This window comes from Strix aluco, chromosome 2 (assembly GCF_031877795.1).
Source record: "Strix aluco isolate bStrAlu1 chromosome 2, bStrAlu1.hap1, whole genome shotgun sequence".
NCBI classification, from domain to species: domain Eukaryota; kingdom Metazoa; phylum Chordata; class Aves; order Strigiformes; family Strigidae; genus Strix; species Strix aluco.
The window spans coordinates 6,234,622-6,260,881 of NC_133932.1; the positions used below are offsets into that span (position 1 = coordinate 6,234,622).

The 26,260-nt window shown below is 39.7% G+C and overlaps 1 protein-coding gene across 1 annotated transcript in view; it reads right to left on the minus strand.

Moving 5' to 3' along the window:
- The window catches only part of POLQ (DNA polymerase theta), a 54,020-nt gene that overhangs the window by 20,538 nt on the left and 7,222 nt on the right, over positions 1-26,260 (minus strand). The window contains 13 exon segments of the mRNA XM_074808995.1: positions 608-751; positions 1,784-4,932; positions 5,721-5,964; positions 7,435-7,559; positions 7,871-8,064; positions 10,432-10,574; positions 11,500-11,704; positions 13,148-13,290; positions 16,507-16,719; positions 18,020-18,166; positions 18,267-18,411; positions 20,348-20,567; positions 23,228-23,336. Coding sequence (XP_074665096.1) covers positions 608-751; positions 1,784-4,932; positions 5,721-5,964; positions 7,435-7,559; positions 7,871-8,064; positions 10,432-10,574; positions 11,500-11,704; positions 13,148-13,290; positions 16,507-16,719; positions 18,020-18,166; positions 18,267-18,411; positions 20,348-20,567; positions 23,228-23,336 — 5,181 coding nt within the window.

Sequence of the window (26,260 nt, forward strand, 5' to 3'; positions counted from 1 at the left end):
AATACAAGCAGAAATCATCTTTTTTGACCCACTGCACGGTAAGAATGGCAAAAGAAAAATCTTGATGCGATCACATCAAGCACAAAATCTCCAGTTGGACTGTGAACAAATAACAATAAATCTATACCAGTATTATATATCTTATCAAACCAGACAAGGCTGCCAAAAGCAATATGCTGTGTCTGTACTACTAAACAAATGAGAGCCAGGAATCAAGCCCTAACCATGAGCTCATGTAGCACAGATTGGGTTATGTTCAGCATTCAAGTGTCAGATTTGTTCTGGAGAGCAAAAATTGCAAGAGGTTGAAAAACAAGTAAGCTAAAGAGAACATGGGAGTAAGCTAACATTTTAGCCACGTGCATGCTCAGCAGTCCAGTGCTTCAGCCAATTACCCGTCCTTATTACATAGCAGCATAGATGTATCCACAGCAACATGTTCAAGGGTGTTCAACACTTAATATGCTGAATAATATGGCCAAGCCACTCCATCACACAGCTGAGCTGACTTTGGGACACTCCAAACACTTCCAAGAACCTATCTACTGCAGGTAGTTTCTTGAAACGCAGTGTCATGTAACACAGCACAGCCTGTCTGCTCACTTACCAGTCTGGTCTTGTAGCTGCTGCAAGGAGATATAGTAGGCATCTTTTCCACCCCAACATACTGCCAGTCCAACTACCAAGATGTCTTCACAGCCTTGGACAGGAAATCCATCATCTTTAACTTGCATCCACTGAGGAGAGCTTACTAAAGGAATAATTCTAAAGTTACAATTGTGAAATAGCATCCATAAATACAGAAGGAAGAGTTTGGATCCCAAAAATGTAAATACATACAGTTGAGCTTAAGTTTCTTAGAAGTGAACATATACCTTCATTTTTATCTATGGGGAGAAAAAACTGTGTTTCATTTGGGAAAAAAAAAAAACCAACAATGTTTAGAATAGCAAAACCTCCTCTTAACTGAAACAACCACCCATATAGCATCCCTGCAAAACTCTGGCCTTTCCTAGCAATGTCTTCAAGAGTTGAGCCAGAAATGTATTCCCTCCTTCCACTCTGAAAAACATTTCACATTTGTCTGTCAAAAATGTATTTTGATACTTAAGAATTTTTGTTGTTGTTATGGCAATGACAGCAAAGACTCTAACTCTGCTTAATCTTGGTATTTTAAAGGAAGAGTATGTTTATACAGCAGCAGCAGCAAACTGCAGCATATGAATACTTCTGTGGAAAAAAATGAAGCAATATTGCACCAACCCAGAGACTGATCTGAATTTCACACATGTATATATTGAACGAAATTTACTTTTTGCAAACTCAAAAATATTTAACCTTGGTTCAGAGGCAATCCCGCAAGTAACACTCCTCAGTGGAGACCCTGAACAATCTGTACATTTCACTGTTAAATATAGTATTCATTTTAAAATATACTAAAATCTGTTTATGACATGGAAAGACACACAATAAAGGGACTGCACAACACAGATCCATTTCAAAATTAGATACACAATGAAATAACACACGTTAAGAATATTCAGATGCTCTCACAAGCTGCTAACACTTCATTACTATCACCAAAGACCTACCAATGAAATGCTTGATGTCAATTCTCCATCCTCTAAGACTCAGCTCCTTTGCTTTACTGAGACTGACAATATTCAATCAATATCAGTAATTTTCCTCCTTTTCTGCAAACCCTTTCCTTCTCCACTCCTGCTTTAAGCTGAAGATGCCACCCTGCTGTTCACAAAACAATGTGCTGGAACACAGAACTGACCTTTTTTGAATTTGCCACCAATCGTTGATTTGGGAGACAAAAGACATTTTGTTCTTTCACATGCCACTGAGATGGAGAATCTGCTTTTCTCCTTCCATTCTGCAACAAAAGTCTGGAAAAGCGCTTTGTCACTTGCTACGTCAATAATAGTGAAACTTTCAGCACTTAAGGGAATGAGTGGAAAACCATCCTGAGATAGTTGCAGGGAAAAACCTTGGTCTATAGTGGAATCATCTTTCATTTCATCAGTCTCAATTGGGTCTACACTCCCAAGATTGACCTGGAGTGTTTTTACCTGCTGCTCTGCATTGCCCTCGCTACTCTGCTGTGGCTGAATCAGCTGCCCTTCGTTCACGCAGGTGACTTGTCTCTTCCTCACAGATTTCACAGAGAGCAAAACAGAACTCTTGGAAAAAAGCTCTTTGGGAGGTGTTGGAGGAATAAACCCGTTATTACTATCTGGTGGAGGACAAGATGTTCTGTTGCTTCCCTTCAGTGGAAGTGTTATGCAGTCTGTTTTCTGAAGATCTGAGTTTTCCATTTTATTTTCTTTAACCTTGAAAGAGCTTTTAATATCCTGACAAGTGGGCAAAGGCTCTGGCTGACAACAGTCAGATTCAAAAACTGGATCTGGCTCTTCATTAACAATAGGAGCAACTAATTTTCCTTTCAAACAGGAGTTTACTGAAACTGGTTCAATGCCTGAGAGACTAGGCCATTTGTCTAATACATCCTGCAATCCTGGGCTTAGTTCAAACGAGTGGTCAGTCCACACCACTGGATGGGTTTTCCTGTCTAAAGCTTGCTGGCTTCTCTGCAGCTTTTCAACTTGATCTCCTACTAAGTCCTTTGGTCTGGGGTTATTGTTACATATCCCTGGATTTCTTAATCCTGACTGACCGTGAAATGTAGACGGAAGATCTTCCAGAAAAGACGGGGAGTTTGCGTGATCTAAAGCTTCAGCTATTAGATCAGAGAATGCTAAAGACCCATCGTTACACTGTGCAGGATCCTCATGCTCTTTCTTATTGCCACAGACATCAAATTTATTCTGAACAGGCCTTAAGTTCTGCAAAAGGCCATCTGGAGGAAGCAAAGCCTCTTGATTCTCCACAGGGTCCTTTCTGTCAGCTTCTGTGATGTGAGCAGCTGAAAGGTCGCTGGCATCACTGAAGCTATCATCAAACAGCAAGCTATCACTCATATTCAGGCTTCTCTCGGGTACAGGGTGACATTCTACTTGTACAACGTGCTCCCTACCAAAAGGGGAGGTTGCTTTATTAAGGTCTTTAGACACATTGTCCACTTTCACTGAATTTTGGGTCTGGTAATCTTGTAGAAAACTGTGTAGCTGGGAGTCAGTCACTGAGAAATCACTTTCTTTAAGGCAAGGTGCAGATTCTATTTCCTTTGCTACGGGCTGTAAATTAAGGCCTCCAGACTCCAAAACTTTATTACTGCAGTGCTGAGCTGTGTTTTTTGTAATGTTATTTGTTGTGATAAAACTCGATAAGCCCAGTTTCCTATCAGTAGCATTCTCAGTCCATGAACTGCTTAGTTTCTTGGAGATTTCCTGCTGTGGTATTGCTGCCAGCTCTGAACCTTGTATTCCCTGCTGTCCTGTGATTCCAGCTGCTCCCTCCTGTTTTATTATCATCTCAGTTTGAGTATCCAACTGAAAGCTGTCTTCGAAGCATCTAGAGCTGGAAAACAGATCAGAGGATGGACCATTCTGAACATCATCTGCATTGCAAACACCTCTGGATTTTACTAGAGAGTCTTTCAAAAAATCCTTAGGATGACAGCTGGCTTCCTGCAGTGCTTCAGTTTGTAACAATATTCCATTGGGCTTTCCGTTCCCATTTTTGCCACCATTCGGAATCTGAATATGGCAGGATTTATCTGCACCAGGACAAAAATGCACAGGCTTCTGTATCCTGCTGCCACAATGGACACGTCCACTTCCAGAGCAGTTAACAGTTACATTACCATGATCTTTGTCTAAAGCCATCTGCCTCTTACCAATCATCACCTCAGCACAGCTTGCATCTGTTTGCATTTTATTAATTTTATTCTGCTTATCATCACTATTGCCATTTCTCAGTGTCCTAGCACTACCAGGTACTACTAGACTTCCCACAATATTATGTGCCTCCACATTGATGTGTGGAGTGCCCTGCAACATAACAGGTGCCTGAAAACATGCTCTCCCCTTAGGCATGCCTTCATTAGTGGTGGTAGGCTCTGTAAATAACCTTTCCATTTTATCTTTCCTCCCAAGATTAATTTCCCCCATCTGTACAGAATTTGAGACTTTATGAGTTACAGATCCTGTTTCCATAAATTCCTTATTATTTTGGTCTGAAGAAAAATTATGGGTAGAAAAGGTGGGGTGGAAAGCAGGCAGCTTTTGTATGTCTATGCTAGGCATATTTGAATCTTCAGTAAGTGACCTCTGCAGTTTTGAAGCAGTATTTTTGTTCCTAGTCCGGTTTAAATGCATGTCCGTACTTTTTATCAATCTAGAGGCTGAAGACTTTGTTCTCAATGTTGGTGTTTTGCCTTGTTCAGTAGGGAGTTCTGGAATTGCTCTCCTGGAATCAGTCTTGGTTTTGACCAGAGAAATTCCTTCTACGTTTTCATTCTCTCTGCACATATTTGGCTGTTTTCTAGCACTGTACACAATATCATCATTGCCTTCCTCTGCTCGAGCCTGTCTCTTGCCTGGGAGTTCACTCTCAAATCTGGAGTTTTCTGTACTACCGCTTAGTCGCCTTTTATATCCCTTTTTAATATTTGGTAAGTTTCCAGTCTGAGAACCAAGGCCATTACAATGTTGAACTCTGCACCCTTTTTTGTTTGACACCCTCAAAGACTCAGAAGACTGCTCTCCATTTGATCTATGTAGTCTGTCTTCCAGCTCTGACTCACTGCTGATCATAGAGGATGTATCAGTCTCGAGAAAAGACTCTGGGTTCCACCGCACTCCCATCAGTGCCAAATCCTGCTGGAGAAGTCCCCTGGCTTCCTCCACGATGAGGGAAGCTGCTTCTCTTTCGGTTAAGCCTTTCATTCCGGCCATCCAGATGCTGCGCGCAGTCCGGCGCTCCTCTGCCGATTCTTCATCTTCATCCACAGCCCTACGAACACTATGGGCAAGGTAACAACAGACAGATGTAAACATTCATGCAGAAAACAACAAACAACACAAGGAGCTGGAACTATTCAGCTTTGTTCCTATTTCAATTAGCTTCACAGCTTCTTACCTTCACAGAAGCACTATATACAAAATATAATGCACTTAAAAGGAAATAACTATTACAGTTTTCTATATGTGGATTGATGTTATGAAAGATATTACTGGCTGCATCCCCAGAAGCATTCCCAGGTTTCTGTGTCCAAACGCGTACCCCGGATGAGTCCCAACTCCCTACTAGGTCTGAATCAATCCTCCTCCATGCACTGTTTTCCAAAGAAAGGAAACTTCAGGAGCATGAACCAGACAGGTGTCAAGGCACAGTACTGGAACAAGGAAGCTTGTCATTGCACTAACATGAAAATTGCAAGAGAATCTCAGATGATACACAGTAATAAATCATCAACTCACTCGATCATGTGGAGGAGCTGCCTTTCAGAGGCAGCAAAAGGTCTCCAGAAAGCATTAACAATTCACCAAGGACTTAACAGTGCATTGAAAAGAGGATTAAGAAGAAAATTTAGATCTCACGAACTTATGCTGCAAATAAAAGATGCTTCTATTAATTTCCAAATAATCATGGAATGACTGTGATCAGTCAGACACCTACAAGTTATTTCTAACTAACGTCTGGCACCAAGTCCCAAAAGGTTGCCCTATTTTATTACAGGTTTCATCCTGTAACCCTTCACCTTACAAGCAAACTTCTTTACTTGACTTCTGGACTTAGTGATTTCTCACCTTTTGAATGGTACTGAATTCTTCAGAGCAGTTGCCACATCATCAGGACTGGCTTTAGCAAGATCAGCCACGGTGACAAAGCCAGCGTTGTAAAGCGTCCTAGCACGCTGTGCATTCAGCAGAGACACTCGTACCAGGTCACAAAGCTCCCTATGAACCCCAAAAGTGAGGCGGCTCTGGAATTGAGTGAGCAACAGCTCCATGTTGTGCCAGCCCAGTCGATTACAGAAAACTGTTACCATTCCTGGAACACAGAAGTTATATCAGTGTCTTAACTCCAGTTGCAGTTTTACTAAGCTGGATCCAATTTTTTACCCTCACCTGGATCAGCATTCACTTTACATTTCTCACCTTACCATTACTTACAGAAACTAACTCATGTTTTTTATAACTATGACTAGGAGCTGGTCTCGCAGAACTCAACTTAATCTAGACTAGTTTATCAGTGAGGTAGAAATTCTGAATGACACTGCTTTTTCAAAGATGCTCATCTTGAAAATGTGAAGCACATGCATATCTTGTAACAGGTGCCCTGTGAACCAAAAACACTGAAGAAAAGACGACAGAAAAAAGCAGTGATGAGAAGCACTAAGAGAAGCCACAGATCTTTGAGGAAAGCCAGCAGTGATATCCATAAGAGCAGAACTTGGCCTTCAGAACTTCAGTTACTGAGAGCATCACAGGAGGTAGCAAAGCCTGATAAAGGTTACAGCTGCAGTCCCCAGCACACAGGAGGAGGAAAAGAGCAAGGAAAAGACAGTGTCTTACTCACAGATTGCATCTACAGAATATGAAAATAACTGAAAGACATGGCATCCCTCATTATTTTTACAGTGACTAGAGAATACAACTTTTATCATATCTCTTAACTATATGTCATGTCAACAGCTCGTTTTACTTCTCAGATTGCTTTTGTGAAAATTATTAACACTGGGAATAGAGAATTATGAAACCGCTACAACAAAAAGTTATTTATGCTACCAGAATTAAACTACTCTGCATCAGTTGGCGTGACCTTTTCATTTTGGGGCTTTGACTCATGCTGCAACCCACACATAGGGTTTCGCAAGTTGAGCTAAAACTGTCTTAAAAATTGAAGACCCACTTATGGAGTAATGGAGGACTTAGGCAACAGAAAAAAAAAAAATCTCAGTCACACGGTGGGCTGTTGCTTCTACCCCCAACACAGCCCTCTTAAAGAAGTTAAGTTAAAGGTGACAGCTCTCTGACCTCTTCTTATCTGGTGATAAATGACCCAGAAACTGCTCACTCTGTTTTGAAAACTATGAGCTTATACTTTCTGGCCAATTAACTTTGCAACCAGGAGAAAGCCACGCTAAGGTCTTAGAGACCCAAACTTCACCCATGCTGAAAGGTACTCTTTCCTGATAGAGCAAAGTTTCAGAATGGACTTGTAATATTTTCATACTTAGTATTGAACAAACTATATTCCTGCACAGTCCACAGATGATTTCCACAGACCTCAGCATGCTACAGCTCTGCTTGACTCCACTCAGCTGGCCCCCTTCCCACAGCACACTCTGTGGTTCCGTCTCAAAGCAGGGGCAACCACAGATTAAGCTATAAAGCTGGAAGTGGTTTTACAAGACTGATTGTTGTTAGTACCACACTGTGGCTATCTTATCCCCATATCTGGAAGGAAAGAAAACAGAGTAGCCTAAGACTCCTGCGGCACTTTGCCCAGACAGCTCACCTGCATACGTGGCAGCAGATTGCTGCAAGGATTGAAGCTGGCCACGACTACAGCCGTATTTCTTGGTCATATCCTTTAAAGGAACCTCACTGATTAAATCCAGAAGGGCAAGACTGGTGAAAAACCTGCAGAAGAAGTACAGATGGAAATAAAATCATCATCCAGGGCACATTAGTGTAGCATAGGATGTGATAGCATAGGACAGAATGGTATTATAGCACAGCACACAAAAGAAACAGAGAAGATGGCTTCCAAAAACGTCAGCACAAACATCTTGTGCCAGCAGTGTTCTCAGTCCAGAGAAGACCACGTCCAGGTTCTCTGAGCTATGAGCTCAGGCAGCAAGTGAGCCAATTCCTGAAAACAGACACAGAGCCTGCCCACTCCACATGTCATAGGCTCTAGTCTTTGCACATTCACACGCATTTGTGGCTACCTTTTGTGGATGGCCATTTGTCTGTGCTGTTTCTCTGTTTTAGCTATGATTTTGCCCTTTACAGAGCGAGCCAGAAAGCCTTCTTCAATCCCCACCAGCTCAGCCACACGCTTCATTGAGGCAGGCAGCTTCTCCCATAAGCAGAAAAACTGGTACCAATCAATTGTAGTCCACTCCTCATACACTGGGGTGACCTAAAGAAAAGAAGACAATGCAAAAAACTATTTCAGAGAAACAAACAGAACAGAGCTCTGGGTAAACAAAAATACAGCCTAGGGAATATGGTTAGAGCATCCTACGCACTATTCAGAGGCACTGAGTCATAACCATGTACACCGAAGAAAGTAAAAGCTCTTCTAACCTAGTTTTTTTAATATTTGTACTGATGAGATCTGACTCATATGGGTACTCTGATGATTAAACAATTTGGAATCTTTGTCAGATTACTCCTTAAATCCAAGCCACTAGAAGATTTTTAAGCTGCATCTTTATTCTTCTTTAACAAAACAAATCTTTATTCTTTTTTTAACAAAGCTGACAGATATCTATCAACCTCTTGAAACCACTAACAACCACACTAACCACTGCCATGGCATCTGATCAAGCAGAAGGGAACATATATTTTGCTAGAACTCACTGAAGTTTTCATTTACCCAGAGTACAAGAAATCTCAGCTTCTATTAACACTAACAGAAAAAGCCATCCAGAGCATTCACACACTTTTAGACAGAAAACCAATTCTGTTATCGTTCAGTCAGCACAGAGTCAGTTGCAGTGTCAGGAGACAAAATGTCTTCATATCTGTATCAATATACTGCAAGATTAATTATTTTGAAATAACTAACAGTTGTTGGGGAGCATTGAACATAACACAGAATACCAGATGCCTACGCAGTTGTAAATCGTCCATGTCCCTTCATCTGCTGAGAAGAACAAGAGTTATTAAGGTGGGGGATTGTCTTTTGTTGTTTGTTGGGGTTTTGTTTATGTTGGGGTTTTTTTCTTTAAAGAGAACTCTTCCTAGCCTAGCAAATACTTTTTTGTTTTAATCAACTTTCCTAAAATACCAGGTCTTGGAATTCAGTTTCATATTTGTACAAATAAAAGATTCAAGCCTAAGAGAATTAAAAAGCATTATAGCAGATAATTTCTCTGTAGCCCATTAGGAACACATGGAGAACAATTCTTCAAAATAAAAAAAAAAAAGCCACCAAAACGAAACAAACCTTTGGCCTTGAAAATGAACAGATTTGCAAGGAAGTGTTTTAGGCTAGCTTAATGAAACAGAATCTCAAGAACATTTTTTTCAACAGTGTATTTGACTTAAAATAACATTAGACCAGCTGCTGCAATTAAAAAATACAGGGTAAAAAAAAAATATATTGCCATCACTGTCTCTACCTCAGAACACAAACAAAATTCATCCTTTTTTTTTTCTTCTGTTTTGGAGATGTAAACAGGAAAGAAATTCACTGGCGCATGGCACAAAACAGTCCATTTTGCCTAGTATAAATAGAACAAAATATTATGTGGTCCTCTGAAACAGAGATATGGGTACATATGGGACACTAGTAGATCCAAAAAAATCATATCAGTATCAGCCAATAACTAGGTTAATGAACATGGCAGGCAGAGACAGGCACCCTCAATCTCTTGCCTTCCCCCTGTCCCCTAGCTCAAAAACTCCTGTAACTGCAAGCATATTCTCCTTGGAGTGAACTTTTTTTTCAGGCAAGATGCCCAGATGTTGCCTTTGATTTATCAGCCTGGTAAAGAGAATACACTTTATACTTTAGGAGGTTAAAGACAACTGTCAAATTTTGGAGGATGATTGCATGCCAGGCCTCTGGCAGCCATGCATCCTAAGATGTTTACTGCAACTTCATCTTGATTCCTCACTAATCTTCACAGGTTCATGTCTTCCTCTCCAAAGGTTTTAAATAGCATTCCTTAGCTTTTTAAGTGTATGTGCACATAAAACTTGACAAAGTTTGGGACACTTTCCCCTCAAAAGACTTATCACGCTCCTTCCTTTAGCCTTGGCAGCATCACCAGACAAGTGAACTAAATCAGAGGTGAATGTCACTGTTACTGAACTGAAGAAAAGCCCACCCATAGAAAGCAGTGTAGCTCTCTGAGGCTTTCTGTAGGCGAAACAGATGCTAAAACCTCAAAAGTGTTCAAAAGCAATCCGAGATGCAGCCTGCTGATCCCAAACAAACACGCAACAAAACCAATTTTCTTTCATCAGTTTCAAGTGTCTCAGAAAAATTACTATTATCCTACACCCAAAACTTAGAAAGTTCTGAAATCTTTTGATGTCAGGAGTGACAACAATGGGTTAGATGGACAAGCAGCACCTGCCTACACAATAGACACTATGAGAACAGACTAGTTCTGAAGAACATTCAATTTAGAATCTTTTCTTCATAAAGGATGAGCTCAGTGAAGCACAAAAAGACTTCTGCATTCATGGAGCCCTCAGGAACTCTGCATCGTACTTTCTCTCCTTTCCTTAGTTTTGGCAGCACAAAATAAAAAACACAGAATGAGGAACCTACCAAATAGACAATATGCAGATCATTCTCCAGAACAAAGCTTTTCATAGCTCGCTGCAGGTCAGCAAAGATTTCCATGGCTTCAGTTGGTGAAAGAGAAGAGGAAAGAGTAGCTGAGCCAAGATGTGTTGGATGATAAACCTTTCCTGTTTAAAAACAAAAAAAAGGAACAACAACAAAAAACCAACAAAAAATGAAAAAAAAACAGAGAAATATTTAAGTGCAATTTTATATCTCATTTTCAGGTTGCAACGTATTTTATAGATATCAGTTCTAGTAACTTTTCTCAATTGCTTTTTCAAGAAGAAATAGCATATTTCTCCATCCTGAAGACAGGAAAATGGAAACAATAAAAGGTTTAGATTTGCCTAAGTCTACATTAGCCTTTTTCAGAGGCCAGATTACGAGCTTGGATCCCACTAACTACTTAGACTAACAGTTGTGATAGCTATTTGAACAACAACCACTGGAATCCCATCTGCCATCCTGCCTAGGAGTTATCATTTTGAGTATTTCTCTCTTTGGAACATCAAATATCTTCTATGATCTTTTCTTAAAAAGGAGACACAAATTAACCTGTAATGGGGATTCTTACTATTATTGTAAGAGTCTCATCCTTAGCCACTGTAAGAAAATAGACAAAATCAGGAAAAAGTGCAACCACGTACACCAAGCAGTTCTAGAAGAGACTTGCACTCTCTCAGAATATACTGGCTGTTCTTCAGAAAGATAAAAATCATAGTCTACAGTTAACATGCACAAATCCTGTAGTAAAAGTATGCCTTGTTTAAAGATATTTTGGAAATTTCTAGACTAGGATGTATCAGTCTTAGAGGTGATGTGCAGAGAGAGGCCTTCCAAGAATATGTGCATGCGAAAAAATGTTAAAGCAGGTATAAAGACACCCTCTGGAAAGCTAAAAAATTCTTGATACACACGAATCTTTAAAATTAAAAACAAAAATGCACAGAAGACCTCATTATAAAGTTACACTGAACATCTACCCAGCTGTAGAAGATTTGTCAATTCAAAACTGATAACTGTAATCACTGGGAAGAACACCAGCGTTACCTTTTGCATCACTGCCGGAGTCCAGAACCTGAATGAATTCATTGTCCAGCAACCATGCCACACAAGCCTCGATAGGTCCAGTCTGTGCACTGTCTTGTGCTTTCTCACTTTCCCATTTGCTTTCTTTCAAGCTAGATGCAAGAAGAGTGCAAGAAGCATAGGTCTGCACATCATCTGAAGTGTTGGCCACTCCCCCCACTATGATCTGTTGAAGAAAAGTACTTGTTCATATTTGCAGAGAAACAGTAGGAGGGAACATCAGATCAGAGAATCAAAGAGATTGATCCATCAGATATCCAAGTTTTAAAGAACCAGTATGACAGGGGAACATGAGGCAAAGCAACTCCCAACCTTTAAGGATTTTCCTTGGCAAGAAGTTAGACAACTCAGGTAGAAGTAAGAGGACTAAGCTATGGGAAAGAATGAATTATAAAATCTTATTTTGAGAGCGGACATACACATAGTAGCAATTTAGATTTGAGACTAGCCCTAGGTATTTTGTTTAGCCAACACTGTGAAATACTTTTAAAAGGTTAGAACACAAAGTACAATTTTCTGAAGATAAAAAGCAAACCAGGAGGAGGAGTTCTCCAAAGGCTCTTCACTATACTGAAGTTTTCTCTTAATAAATGTGAACACTATACCCCCCATTGTTGTTTTCCTGATTGTGATTTTTTTTCCCCTGGATTTTGTTTTCATTTTGTTTTTCACATAACTACTTTTTCCTTGTGAGTCATTTCCATGTGTGTATCTCCCTTGAGATAGCAAGGTGTTTAACTAAAGAATGTCTGTCATGGTTTCAGTGGATTTATTTCATGCTGTAAAGCAGCACCACCAGAAAGGAGCTCCCATGTTTTAGACAGCACCTATGTAGAAAAATGCATTTAGAAATTCCATCAGTCTGCTAAAAATTCAAAATCTACAGAATCACAAACATGTTCGAAGTACCACAGCAGGCAGCTTTCAAAAGACAGCAGGAGTAGTACAGCAAACAAACTGTATTTAAAAGAGTCTAAGCTCAGTTCAAGCCCAAAAGCAAGTCCGGAAAAGGACATAAGCTCACCTATGTGGAATAACACCCTTTTGGTCCTTTTTACTCCTGTAGGAACCCTACAGAGGAGGGCAGGCTAGAGGGACAGAATTGGGTACTACACCTGTTTGTTTGTTCACCAAAAATGTATTCACAAAATTTCAATTATTTCTGTGCAAAAGAGGTAGATAAGTTGAGGGGGGAAATAAGGGACCCTACAAGGTTTTACCAATGTTATTATGGCCCAATTCAGTCTACAAAGCCTCTGGGATCAGTAATTAACAAGTATCTCTCAGTTAAGACTGTCAGGTCACACACGAAGTTTAAGAACGACACTTATTTCTGCCTGCAGTTTGAATATATCTAAATACCAAAGCAAAGTTTAGTAACCCTTGTTTGAGTGTGCTCACGCCCTAATCTGCAGCAAGCAGAGACTGAAACACACCAAACAAAATGCTGAATACTGAAGCAAGCTGGCAGACCCAAGCTGCTTGGGTTGACAAGGGAGGAAACAGAAGAAAAAGTGCACAGAAAACATTTGGTGGTGTCACAAAAGAAACCATCCTACAATCACAAGAATGAAAGTACAATTCTAATCCCTCTCCATGTGTACTGTACCTCAAGTATTGCTCTTTTCATACTAGAAGCAACACCTTCCCCTTCTCTTCTAAGCAAACAACTGCAAACAGGCTTGAGAGATCCCTGAAGAAGAGCAGACCCTTTTGATCTTTCTGAAGGTTTGCAAACTAAAATGCTCTCACCTATAAGAAAAGGAAAAAAAAAAAAAGAAAAAAAAACAGAAAAAAAGTTAATTACCTTAGTATTGCATATTAGCACCGTAATAGCTACATAGAGTTCACCAAGGACATATTATTGGAATGGAAAACCAGGTATTTTTGAAAAAGCTGAATAAGAGAAAAAAACCTTTCTAACCTTAAACAGTGTATATCCATTGCTATATAAGAACTCCACAGATGCATAATACTTAAGAATTAAAAGCAGAGCAAACTTCAAAGCTACATTAGGCTGGTCAGGGTCTTGACAAAACACCTAAGGAGCTTCCACAGCTTCTCTATGCATCTGCTTTGCCTGCTGAACCACCCTCACTTCTTGTTCTGGAATTGACTGGAACTATAATATACAGTGGCACCAATTCTTCTTCTGCACTACATTAATAAACTGAAAAGATTCTCAAAAGCAAGAAGAAAACATAAAAGTTGCATAGCACTTTGACAGCTTGTGTTAAGTCAACCTGCTTCCACTCCCAAAATGAAATAACACCAAGTAATTCAGAAACCCAAAGTTATTAATCTAAGTAAACTCCGAAGTTTCATTTATGCATATACACACAGACAAAAAAATCTTAAGTATTTTGAATGGCTTCCACTGAAAGTACATCTAAATATACCTTACCTTAAAATTCTCTATCAGACATTGTTAGGTTAATCCCTAACTACTGAAATTCTGTGGGAGACAAAAAAGGTCCCAGAGCCATGGAAAAAAAAAAAATAATAGGCCAATTCCTTTAATGAGATATTAGTACAGACACTATCCATGCAGAATGCAGTGGTCACATAAAGGAGATTTTTTCAACAAAGTCATTCCAGAGAAACTAGGTCCCTGGGAGACCTAGCTAGTCAGAAGCTTTGCCAGTTGGCACAATATAAATGAATTATGGGTAAGACAAGCTTGCCTTTGACTAAGAAGAGAGCATTAGATTTGGATTAGCTGTACAGTAAATATCATGATAGGTTTATGATAACTTGTTAAGATTTAAGTGCATGCAGTCTGGACACCATGGTAATTTTGGTAGTGGGTATCTTTGTAAGATCCTAGGAATGTTAAGTTATGATAAAACCGTAGCTGTAGTAATGCTGCAGTAATTAGCAAATCCAGAGGTAATGAAAACACAACTGCACTTAAATTTAATGAACAGAATAAATACCATAAATACAGCATAGGTGAGTAACTGAATACAGCTTAAACATGATTACATAAATGAATTCCAGGATGAAAGACAAGCTCAGGGGATGTGTCTCTGGGATTTATTTTTTTTATTCTGCCAGGTGAAACTTTTGACATCTGTTGACCATGTACTTTTGCCAATGCTGAGAGTACATGAGATAAACTGCCTGTAAGCATTGTTTTGTGAAAGCAAAGCTTATTTTGATTTTAGCAATAAAGAACACTCGTGCATTTCATTTTTGGGTTCTGACGTGACCTACAATTCCCTCTGAAAACTTTGACTCTTCAATGTGATAAATCTAACAGAAGACAGGTATCCACTTGGCTCTACATTATCTGACAGTCATTCAAGACTTGGGTGAAACCCTTTCCCAAGGTACCACTGAGAACTTAAAGCCAATAATTACAACCTAGTAAACAGTAAAAAAAAAAAAAAAAAAGGAACTAAAGAAATTATTGAACAACATTTCAGATGAGAGAGGAAGTCTAGGTTAGCATCAGACTAGACAAACACCAGAAGACTCTGGCTATTTAGGCCTAAAATTCCATTAAAAGCAAAAAAGGCCCTCTATTGTATTTCTGGGTTTTGTTCAGCAATATTGAACAGCTTTACCTATTCCACCTTGGGAACATGAGTTTTGATGAATGCAAAAATAATCCAATTTCATTTCTAAAATGATGGGGTTAGATTTCCATCAAATCAGAAAAAAAAATTCAAAATCAAAACCTGAGACAATTCAACACTACAATGTTGGGAGGGGAGAAGGAAATCAACCCAACAGCATTTATCTTCTGTCTGTCAGCTGAATTTCATATCCACATTTTTTCCAGCTGAAGTTGCTGTCCTCCAGTCTCCCTACTCTGTCAAAGAGTAGCAGCTGGTAATGTAACTTTATGTTCTCATCCAAAAGACTCTGCGGAGTGGAAAAAAAATGGTACATTCATGAAGCTCATCAGCATAAAATCAACTGCTTACTGTGCAAAACACAGCCACATCAGAACTGTCACAAAAGGGTACTAATTATTGTAACTTGAAGGGGGAAAAAAAAGGAAATTTCAAGGAATAATGTAATTTTACACCTGCTAGCTACACTCAAATGACAAAGTCTGGAAAATTTCAAAATACAGCATGCAGCTGCCCTTTTCTTGAACACACAGGGATAGCTCAGAGAGATATAGGTCGCAAAATGCTCTGTTGCTATGCTACTCTGGCAAAAATAGAAAGTTAAATGTAAGAACAGTCTGCTTACATAGGGTTCCAGCAAGCACCAATCAAACCATCAGGAGGGCAAATCTCACTTCCCCCTTCTGCTGAACTTCTTATTTTCTACTGTGTTTATACTGCTACAATATGATTTTTCCAAATATCATCCATGAAGATATATTTCCATTGCAAATTAAAGTAACAGGCAGTATTATTTTGTTGAACATCAATCAGTGCTGCTGTGTGCATTAAGACACCATATTATGTATGAACTACTGTTCATATTTCCCTGTCTCTGTCGCATTACTACTTTCAAGATCCATAAAAGTTATGGTTAAACTTATTGGAAGTTTAATAAATCCAAATCAGAACTTCAGACAACAGAAGTTTGTCAAATTATGGTTGTAGACTTTAAATGCATTTCTTACATTTTAGGCCTGTCCAATGAGAGTTTACTGTAAATTTTCTCACTAAAACTGTAAATGCTTTAGTAAACCGACCATGGATCACAGAATTAAGGCAAATAAACAACACAGCGTTAGAAGCTAAACAAGAATTCAAAGGAAAAAACAGCCCATTCCTGAAGTAACTGACGTGTAAATACCAAAGTAAGTCTTATGCAGTGAAAAGAATCCCCTGGGAATTACAATTTTTACTCCATTAATACCAAACAAATTCATCTTGATTAACTTAATCATACTGAATACCAAAGGAATTCATCATGATTAGTCACTAATTGCAAAGCACTGCCCTGGATTTAATCAGGTTAACACCGTTCTTAGAGAATGTTAATAAAGCCTCTGCTTACCCTCTGTGTCTACTCCTTTCCTGCCAGCCCTTCCAGCCATCTGCTTGTAAGTAAGAATGTCCAGCAGTTTGCCACCAAACATGGGAGTTCGTATAATTACTCGGCGTGCAGGCAGATTGACTCCAGATGAGAGCGTGGAGGTTGCTGCTAGGACTCTAATCAAGCCCTGGCGAAAGGCTCCTTCAATGATGTCCCGTTCATCAAAAGTAAGACCTGGGGAGAGATGACTTTTAGCAAACCTAGTAATAGTGAGACTGCATTTAAGAGCTAATAATATTACTGTCAAGCAAGGGGAAGAACAAATCACAGAATCATCTAGGTTGGAAAGGACCTTGAAGATCATCTAGTCCAACCGTGAACCTAGCACTGACAGTTCCCAACTCCACCAGATCCCTCAGCACTGGGTCAGCCCGACTCTTAAACCCCTCCAGGGATGGGGACTCCCCCCCTGCCCTGGGCAGCCCATTCCAACGCCCAACAACCCCTTCTGCAAAGAAATACTTCCTAATATCTAGTCTAAACAAACAAACTTAATGAACATTTGCCATTCAGTGTTAGGAACTAGACTCGCAACACTACCTCAGTTAACATCTTTTGAACCATAAGTGAAGCAAAATGTCACCATTAAGTTTTTATTATTCAGTTGGCAGTAATAATTATAAACGAGCTTTTCTGAAGTGCTTGTACATATTGTAGCAAGATGAACAACTATTTACTACATATCTACAAGCACTCAAGTAAAGAAAGAAAGAAATAAAATAATAAGAAGAAAACTGGATGTAACACACAGAGTAGGGAACCAGGATTTAGTCATTCGCCATCCTGACTCTGGAATCCTTCTTATTTCCATTCTAGATTACAGGTCTAATATGTATCTTTCTACATTCGTTTGAGGGCTTCAAGCCTATTTTATTCTTGAGAAAGAAACCCACACTGTATAAGCATTTGGAATTATTCCCCCTATATATTCAATGCCACAGCTACTATTCTCTCTTCCAGCATCAGTCCCTTCTCTCAGTGGATCAACAGGTGACACACGCTATTACCTACTTAAGTAAGAAATAAAAGATCTAGCCAGAAGCACTGCAGCACATGCTCCTTTTATTTTTATGTTCATTGTTATACTATCTTTATTTACTCATCTATTTCAGTATCAAGTTGAGGAAAATTGCTCTGAAATACTCTGTCAGCTTTAGGGACAACTTGAAAATCCTTGGGCTGCAAATCAGCTAATTTTTCAGGCTTTTCACAAAAAAAATTTAAGTTGTTGTATTTAAAAAGTTGCTGTTACCCAACAGAACAGAGAGAAGATTTATCATAACAATTAGTGAATTAAAGTCTTCAGCCACAATAAAAGAATTTCAAGTTTACCTCTAACTGTAAGATTCTCGAAACATTTTAATTCGGTCACAAACTACAGAAGGCTTCAAAAAGCAACTGGTAAATTGCTGCTAACTACAGCAAAAAGAACTGACATGACTTGACCATTCAAGACTGAGATATTCAGGAATACCTGCATGATGAAATGCCACTCCCCACGGCAAAGTACGTTGGAGCACAGAGTCCAGGCCTGAGATAGAACGCTTCAGCTGATCCAGAACCTCATCGATCCCTTCTCTATCCACAACAACTGGGGCGAGGGCTGAGTTTTTTGCAGAACCTTGAGAGAGAGAAAATATTTTTTATAGTTTCTACTAAAATTAATCTTCATTAAAGACACTGTGCATACTACAGTCTTCTATTAACTACTTTTCTCTTACTCTCAGCCTGTTGCAAACTGTAGAATTCCCTGGCAATGATGTCTGCCAGCTTCTCACACCAGTTCTTGGATGGACAGAAGAGCAGGACTGAATGGCCATCACAAACAGTCTCGTAACACAGGCTCACAACATGGTCTTCATCTCCCTGAATTGAGACAAAATATTTTCAGTGCACTCTCACACTGATTGGGGTTTGTAAATGCTGTCATTCCTCTGTGTGACAGTAGGAATCTTCTACTTCAAGTCAGAAAGAGAAGCAAACAAAGAAGATGAAGCACTGTTATCTTAAGTTTCCATCTTGCTTTAGAAAGTCCAAGCACCAGTATGACCACATTGTTGAGGAAAGTCCTAGACCTACCCATGAATACATCTAAGGTTTTACGTCTTGCTTGCATAAATCTGTTTCTGAATGAAGGCCACACAGTGCAGAAACAAATCACTGTAACCTCTATGTCATGGCTAACAGCAGTGGGGAAGAACTAGGAAGAGCCCCAGGGGAAAACATCCCTCTACAGTAACTAAGGAAGATTTATCAACTAGGATATCTGAACTAAAAGCAAGATGTAGTAGTCCAAGAGCATCCCCAACAAGAGGCACCCAGCAAGCACTGCTGACCAAGGACCACAAGTATTCAGAGCACAGTGGAAGGCTTTTATGGATACTTATATAGATGTGCATGCAAAACCCTACTGTTTATAGCTTGCCTTTTTGGTTTTAAGATCCTAAGAGAGTTCTTGCAACTGATCTGTTTTGCTTGGCTAAGCCAGATTGTCTTCTAGCAAGCAGGCCAAAGGAGGAAGAGAAAAAAGGTAGGCGTGCAGTAAAAAATAAAAAGCCTAAAATGCAAATGAAAACAGGGGAGCAATGGCAGGAACTGCATATACACATCAAAAGCTCAGTAAGGATTCAGCCAAATTCAGCAGAAGTGGTGAGGTCATCAAGTTCCCTTTCCTGGTCCAGTTTGAGGCACAGAACAGAGGTCTGAAGGTCCAGCAACAGACTTCAAGCCCAAGAAGATCACCTGATCTTATAAAATAAGCCAACTGCCTTAAACTGTTCAGTCATAAGCTTCGTTAATTCTTCCTCTCACTTAATCTAGTTCTTCCTCTCACTTAATCTAGTACCCATCCAAAGCAACTACTCCAAAAGATATGCAGAAAAGGAGATGCAACATCATCTTCTCAATATGACCACATAAAAGCAGGCTTCTGAATACTCTTGTCACCAGCATTTCCTTTTGTTTCCGGGATCCTTTTCCTTTGTTGTGTCACCATACTACTGATAACAGAACGTTTGCACACAAGGAGAACTGGGTGCAAAATATTCCAAAATATTTCTGGCATTGAGCCTATATTGTCCAACTATACTAATATTACACAGAGCAGCTGAATGGACCAGGGAGAGAATTCATCTTTCAAAGACTACACAGAAAAGGAACCTACAAGTGAGTGCAAATTTCCCATTTCTACTCATTTAGTTCTTCCAAATCATTATAGTACATTACTCTTAACTTTTCACATGCTTTTCAAGTGCACAAAAGGACTAAATACTGAAAACAGATTCAGAAGAATCAGGATGGACATCTGCCTTCTAATCACTACAAAATTAGATCATTTAAGAGTTTAACATAAGCAGGTTCAATACCAGATTTTAATGAAAATATATTCTCCCAATGATTAATGCAAATTCCTTGGACTAACTAGGAAATACTTTAATTTATGAAAGTGAAGTAGATTCCAGGACACAAGGTAGAGCGGTGGGTGAAGGGAGAATCAAATTTTTTATACCTGTCAAGTGCACAGAAACAGGGTAACTGCAAAGTCAATTTTGTCTTCAAGTCAGATTCAAGAAACTTTAAGAACTTCATGAGTGTAAGTGTGGCTTGTTTTCTTTTTTATTTAAATCAGTAGAAGACAAAAAACCAAATTTTGTTCTCCGTTTAAGCATACCATCTATGAAGTAAACAATGAAATCAGGAATGTCACCTATTAAAAAAAAAATTAAAAATACCACTAGCTGTCTTTTTAATTTTAGCTGTAAAAAAGGTGTTATCCCAAAGCCACTGCTCAGAGTTTTGTTACCTTTAGTTGAAGCTTGGGCTGGAATTCTCGCACTAAATTCATGGAGGAGTCATAAATGTTGCTGCCAATTTTCACCCACTCCTTGAGGGGCACAGGGCGAAAATCCGTACAGTATAGCTCTGCATCTAACCATGAGGCTAGGAGTCCCAAGTTAGGGAGGGTAGCACTCATGCCTATTACCTGTATCCCACCAAAACCAGGACTGGTCATCTTCACCTGTCTGGAAGTGATTAAAAGAAAATGAAAGTTAGTGACAACACAGGCTACTGTTCTGGAAAACAGGATTCAGAAAAACTAATTCAAGCTACTTCCTTTCAGACTCTAAAGTGCAAAGGTATTCTTTTCAAGTTCTTGAAAAAGAAACAAGCCATACTCTACTCTTAGCAAACACAACGTCAGGTTATGCACTGATAACAAGACACTTCAACTTTTTATCATTTTGAACCTAAACTTTAAGCTTCTTTGGGTAACAACGGCCATAAACTGAATGCAGATTTGGAGAAACTGAAAACAAATAAATAAATCGACCAACTATTTCCTTGCCGTTAACAAAAACATGCAAATAAAGGAATGGTCCAGTCTCCACTGCAGTCTTTCTAAGCTTAAATGCCTTAATTAAAACACTTCCATTTATTTCAATTTCAGGACAAATAATACTAGAATAAGGTCTTCCTAGAGCTGGGTACCAAAGCCCTTAGTTCAGCAAAGAAGAAAGCAGCTTCAGTTCTCAAAGTGCTGAACAGTGCTGCCTTCCACTAAAGGCAGTGAGAAGTAATAGACTCTTAACAGACCTTATAACACAAACCACTAATTTAGATACCCAAATGTATATTTTAATTCAGGCTTTTACATCCACACAATAGGGGTTTTTTTTATACTCCTAAGCCTACGTTTAAAAACTACTCATTTGCATTGCACTGAGCCACAAATTGAAACTTTAAAAAATAAAAATCAATGTGAGCTCAGAAAAGAGCCTGAACCTGCTTAGAAGATCCTGGTAATCCTGGCAAAGACAAGATAGAGGAAACAAGACTACCCAGAAGCTAGAGTAAAAAAGGCCAGTCACTGATGAGACAGAAATAAGAAAGCTGTAGAGAGGCAGACTCCCTCTTACCCAAGCTCTTCAAGCATTTGCTAGTACAGTTCCTGCCACCTAGGTTGCACATTTCTCCCCCTAAAGCAACTTTCGACCTCTTCCTCCCTTAAAGCAACTTTTGACCTTCAAGGATTAAAAATGTTCCAGCTCCACAACACACTCATTGACTGGGGAAGAGAAAAATCTGCTGCAGAATTTTTCCTGGGTCTGCAAAAGCCACATGGAGAAGCAAGGGCACCCACGCTGACAATGGCCATCAGAGAACGTTCTCTTGGTGCGAAGACACAGCCTTATACTTTAGTGGGATGTCCAGCTAACCATGTAAAAAGCTCTTAAAAGCACTGGTCATTCTGATAATCAATCAGGCTGGACTATGTTTAAAGAATTTGGATAAAGGGGCTCCCATTAAATAACAGGGAAAAAAGCACCAGAGACTTACGAGGACATTTGAGAGAAAATGTGGTCTTGAACTCCAGGAATCTCAAGTGGATTCTAAAACAAAAATAGCAGCCACCTCTTTCATGTCAGTAAGTCGTACAAGGAACCACTGTCAACTTGACCATGATGGAGAGATGGAGAATCTGGGCCCTAGCACCTATACGGCAAAGGCTGAAGTACTGCCTTCCCAGGAACATTCCTTGATGCATCTGTCCCTTTTTCCCCAACAAATGTTTTCTCCTTCTTGCTTCTTCAATGCAAGCAGAGTGTGGACCTGCACCTGTGCTGCAGCTACATGACAAGCCAAGGTAAAAGGAGTGGCAAAGCCACTCATGCTGCTCTGAAGTACACTGGCTTCCAGGACTTAATGGGAGAATATGAGAAAAAGTCAGAGGTGTTTAGACCCAGAACACTGCTGGATCCTGGAAATCAGGATGGGAAACACTGCCTAAAATGTCTGGTGGAGAGCCAATGTAGAAGTGGCAGTTCCCCCAGAACTAAATAGGTAGTCTATGCTTAGCCCAGCACTGGTACGACTCACAAGATGGGAAGCAGCAGAGAAAATTGGCAAAATATGGATTTTGGTGCAATGGGAACAGTTGACTTTGACTCTTCTCTCAGCACCATCAATAAAGATTAAGATTGAATCACCACCTCCTCTGTTTGCCTTTGTCTGTGTTCAGGCACTGTGGAACTGCTGGACAGTTCGGTGCTAGGGGTCTAGATACTGAATTCTTAAAAGCCTCTAAAACTCTTCTTAAACATCTAATCTGTTCCCCAGTGTCCAATCAGTTGTGCTAAAGGCAGGAAACCACGCAACCACTAGGCTATCGCATGTTATAAGCAAAACCACAGATCACCCTGAGCAGTGCTAACTACTGGCACAACCTCTTAAGTCTTCTGATCAATTCACCATTGACAAGGTAACAGCATGCCCAGTCTTCCACAATACCTGAACATTTCAGAAGGATAAATACCCCATTCCATGAAACACTGAAAAATTAAGCAGGGCAAGTCTGCTAGCAAAAACGTTCAAAGAAATCCAAAGTGTTTTAAAAAATTTAAATAGGCTAACAAAGTAAATGAAAGCTTCAGCCTTATTTCTTTTCCTGAGAGAATGAATCCCATGGTGGCATACAAATTGAAAACCATAAGGAAAAGAGGTTTTGACTACAACAGCAGGCCCCTGAGAGGTGGTATGATGAGACCTTAATAACCAAAATAGTCTAGGTCATCACTCTTATAAAAACCCTGGAGCTAACCCAAATTTCCAATCACCCAGAGAACAAAATATTTAGAGCCATCCATAATTTAACATGAAAAGACAAACATCCTGGTCTACCAACCGTTTTGCAACCTTCTCTGTAACATATCTAACTTTGGTCAGAAGGAGTTCCAGCAGATATCCTCGATGAGAGTCTCCCAGCATGTGCAACTCATCCACAACCACCACTCCTGATAAAGAGAAGCACTCAGGTTATATCTGACAAAACTCCAAACTAAGAACAGATAGCTTTGATCCTTTCATATTCCACATGATGAACTGAAATTTATATTCACAAATCCCGCTGTGCTTACCAATACCACTCTGGCTTCCTTCTGTCACTGATACTTCTAAGAGAGACAAATCACGACCATGTCATGACATTTCACACCCCCCACAACCTCACACACACAGAGTCAGCTTTTAAAAAATAATAAATAGGTTGAGTTGTTAGTCGGGCCACCATGCACAGCAGTATTGCAGCATCTATACTGTAACCTCTCTGCAAGTAAAAACCCCCAGGCTTCAGAGAATCTATTAAGGAACATTCCAGCACCCAAATGAGCTGGTCAAAAGCTTTGTTGACATCACTGTCCTAGTGAAAAACGTCACTCCTTACTAATACAGTAATGTCAGAAAAGAAACCTAGAGCAGATGTGCACTGGCATAGCCTGCTTCCTATTATACATTTTTTCACTAACTAAATCTGAATGAGCTCTACTATTTAGCTTTGGCTTTCTAATGAAAAAAATCCTTACATGACTGCTCTGTGCTCACTTGTAAAAAAGGGTAACATGTTGGTCACCAAATACATATTTGTCCATCTACCAGAAAAAGCTTCTTCCTGCTTCCCTGTACAACAGTCTGTCTGAATTCTTCCAGCAGCGGAGACAGGACAGTGTAATCAGATATTTACCAAAGTAAAATTCATACAAGTTACCTTTTCAGTCCTTGTGCCAAGCAGCAGCACATTTTGCTTCCTGAAATGAAGCATAGAACACTAGTGGTACCTACAGGCCAAAGCACAGGGAACGCCACTATTTGTTGTACTGGCCACTTGTTCTATACCTTCTGCTGCTACTCAGCTACAATACATATTCAAACCCACGCTAAACCCGTGTACTGTATTGCCCTGGCAGCCTGCAAGCTGGTGAGACTTGATTGTCTCTCCTCTATTCAAGCAGTACTCAGAACACACCCACTGGGATAACACAGCAGGAGCAATCAGGCAACCAGTATTTTTCACAAAGCTGGCCTCATCTTAAAATGGAATTGCAGCGAAGAGGACTACAGGTTCCAGCATGCAGTGGTATTTTCTACTCAACAACAAGCTCAGGAGTGCAAGTGGGGCCAGAATTTTGTCATACTGCATTGCTACTGAAAATGAGGCTAGCCTCAGTCTCCTATTTCTGTCTGCAAATTAGGTGTGTCCCTAGAAGAATGCTGAAAAAACACTTCTAAAAAGTACCTGAGAGTTATCATACATGTTTACTGTGGAATAACTGGGCTGCTTTAAGTCCACATCCTGCCTAAAACTAAAAGGTTCTGAATGACAGGCAGGGAGGATTTGATTATTTTTTTTTTATTTTTAATACAATTAAACTAGTAACTTTTTAATTTCAAGTCTAAATTAAGAAAAGAAACAAGTTAAGTATCACAACAGCACATTACAAATCCATTCCCAGCTAACACGTTGAGAAGGCAGCAGATTCTTCTCTAATTCTCTAATATCCTAAAAATTTCTTTAGCATCAGCGTCAAGAGGCTGAACAACAGGTTCTCCTGTGTACCTGGATGTTCAGAACTGACACACGTTGTACAATAATTAGCAACACGAAATTGCTTTTAACTGCTTCATACAGCAAAGAGAGCTCTGCCAGGCCAAGGATTTGAGTTTCTCTCAACAATTTCCAAAGGCAATGTGAGCTATCAGCAGGGGGTTGACATCAACAAAAGGAACAGCTCAAGCTTGAGATGGAATCCAGCCAGAATTGCAGTCATCTCCCAATAACTCATCTCAAAAGATAAAACACCCTCATTACGAACTGGTCTAAATTTAGAATTAATTAGAAGACAAGGTACAATCTTGCAGTTTCAAACAAGCTTGCTTTAGGTGACAGTTAAACTGGCATTTTTGGCTCATGTCCATATCTTGCAGCTTTCATGAAAATGTATCTCCAAATAGAAATTTTGTCAATTTCTTAAAGATGATTTTTAAACTCAAAGTTAATTTAAAACTGAATTTCAAATAAGCATATAAAGAAAAAAAACACCAACATTTTTGTCGTTATTTCAGTTATACAGTCATATTGAGGCACAAAGGAACCAAAGAGTTGCAGCAGACATGTTTTCAAATGGTGAAAGAAAAACATCATGCTTTAAGGAGGTATCGGTGTTGAGGACACATATTCAAACTTAAATCTTGTAATCACTTGGCTGGTTATACTTATATGACTCTTCTCAGGTACATTCATCCTAGCACAACAAAATGTAGGGATGGGATGGAGGTACCAACCAAAGGGATGAGGCTTCTGAAAGGTGGTATCATTAAACAACACATTTCAGTATACTGAGTATGCTTCCAAGGCACCCAAGCCAACATAAATATGGACATCATGACCCCACTCTGCCTGATGCTGGCAGCACAGCTCGTATGGTGTGATGACCGAGGATCAAACCAACCCTGTTTAAAACAATCAAAAAAACCCCCTAAACTAAGTAGCCACATACTGAAGTAACTAACTGCATGATCATCAGTTCTCTTGCAAGGGAAGGGATGAAGATACAGATTCAAGAATCAGGCTGGACCACGGGAACCTCAATTCAAGTGAGCTTAAAATGCTGCATAACCACGGTCATCCACTCATCTTCCAGCCCACTGGCAGCCTAAAGCATCCATGGTGCTCCAGCCCCTATAAATCCGGGTGTGAATGTGTTATCCCATGATCCCACACTCTGATAAACCTGCAAGGCTTTATTTCCCTTATTCTCGCTTGTGTTTAAAAAACTCTTCTGGTATACAACGCTGCAGAATATTATGATACCAGATGCACACAACGCTGCAGAATATTATGATACCAGATGCACACAGAACACCAGTTTCATAGGTGGAGGTC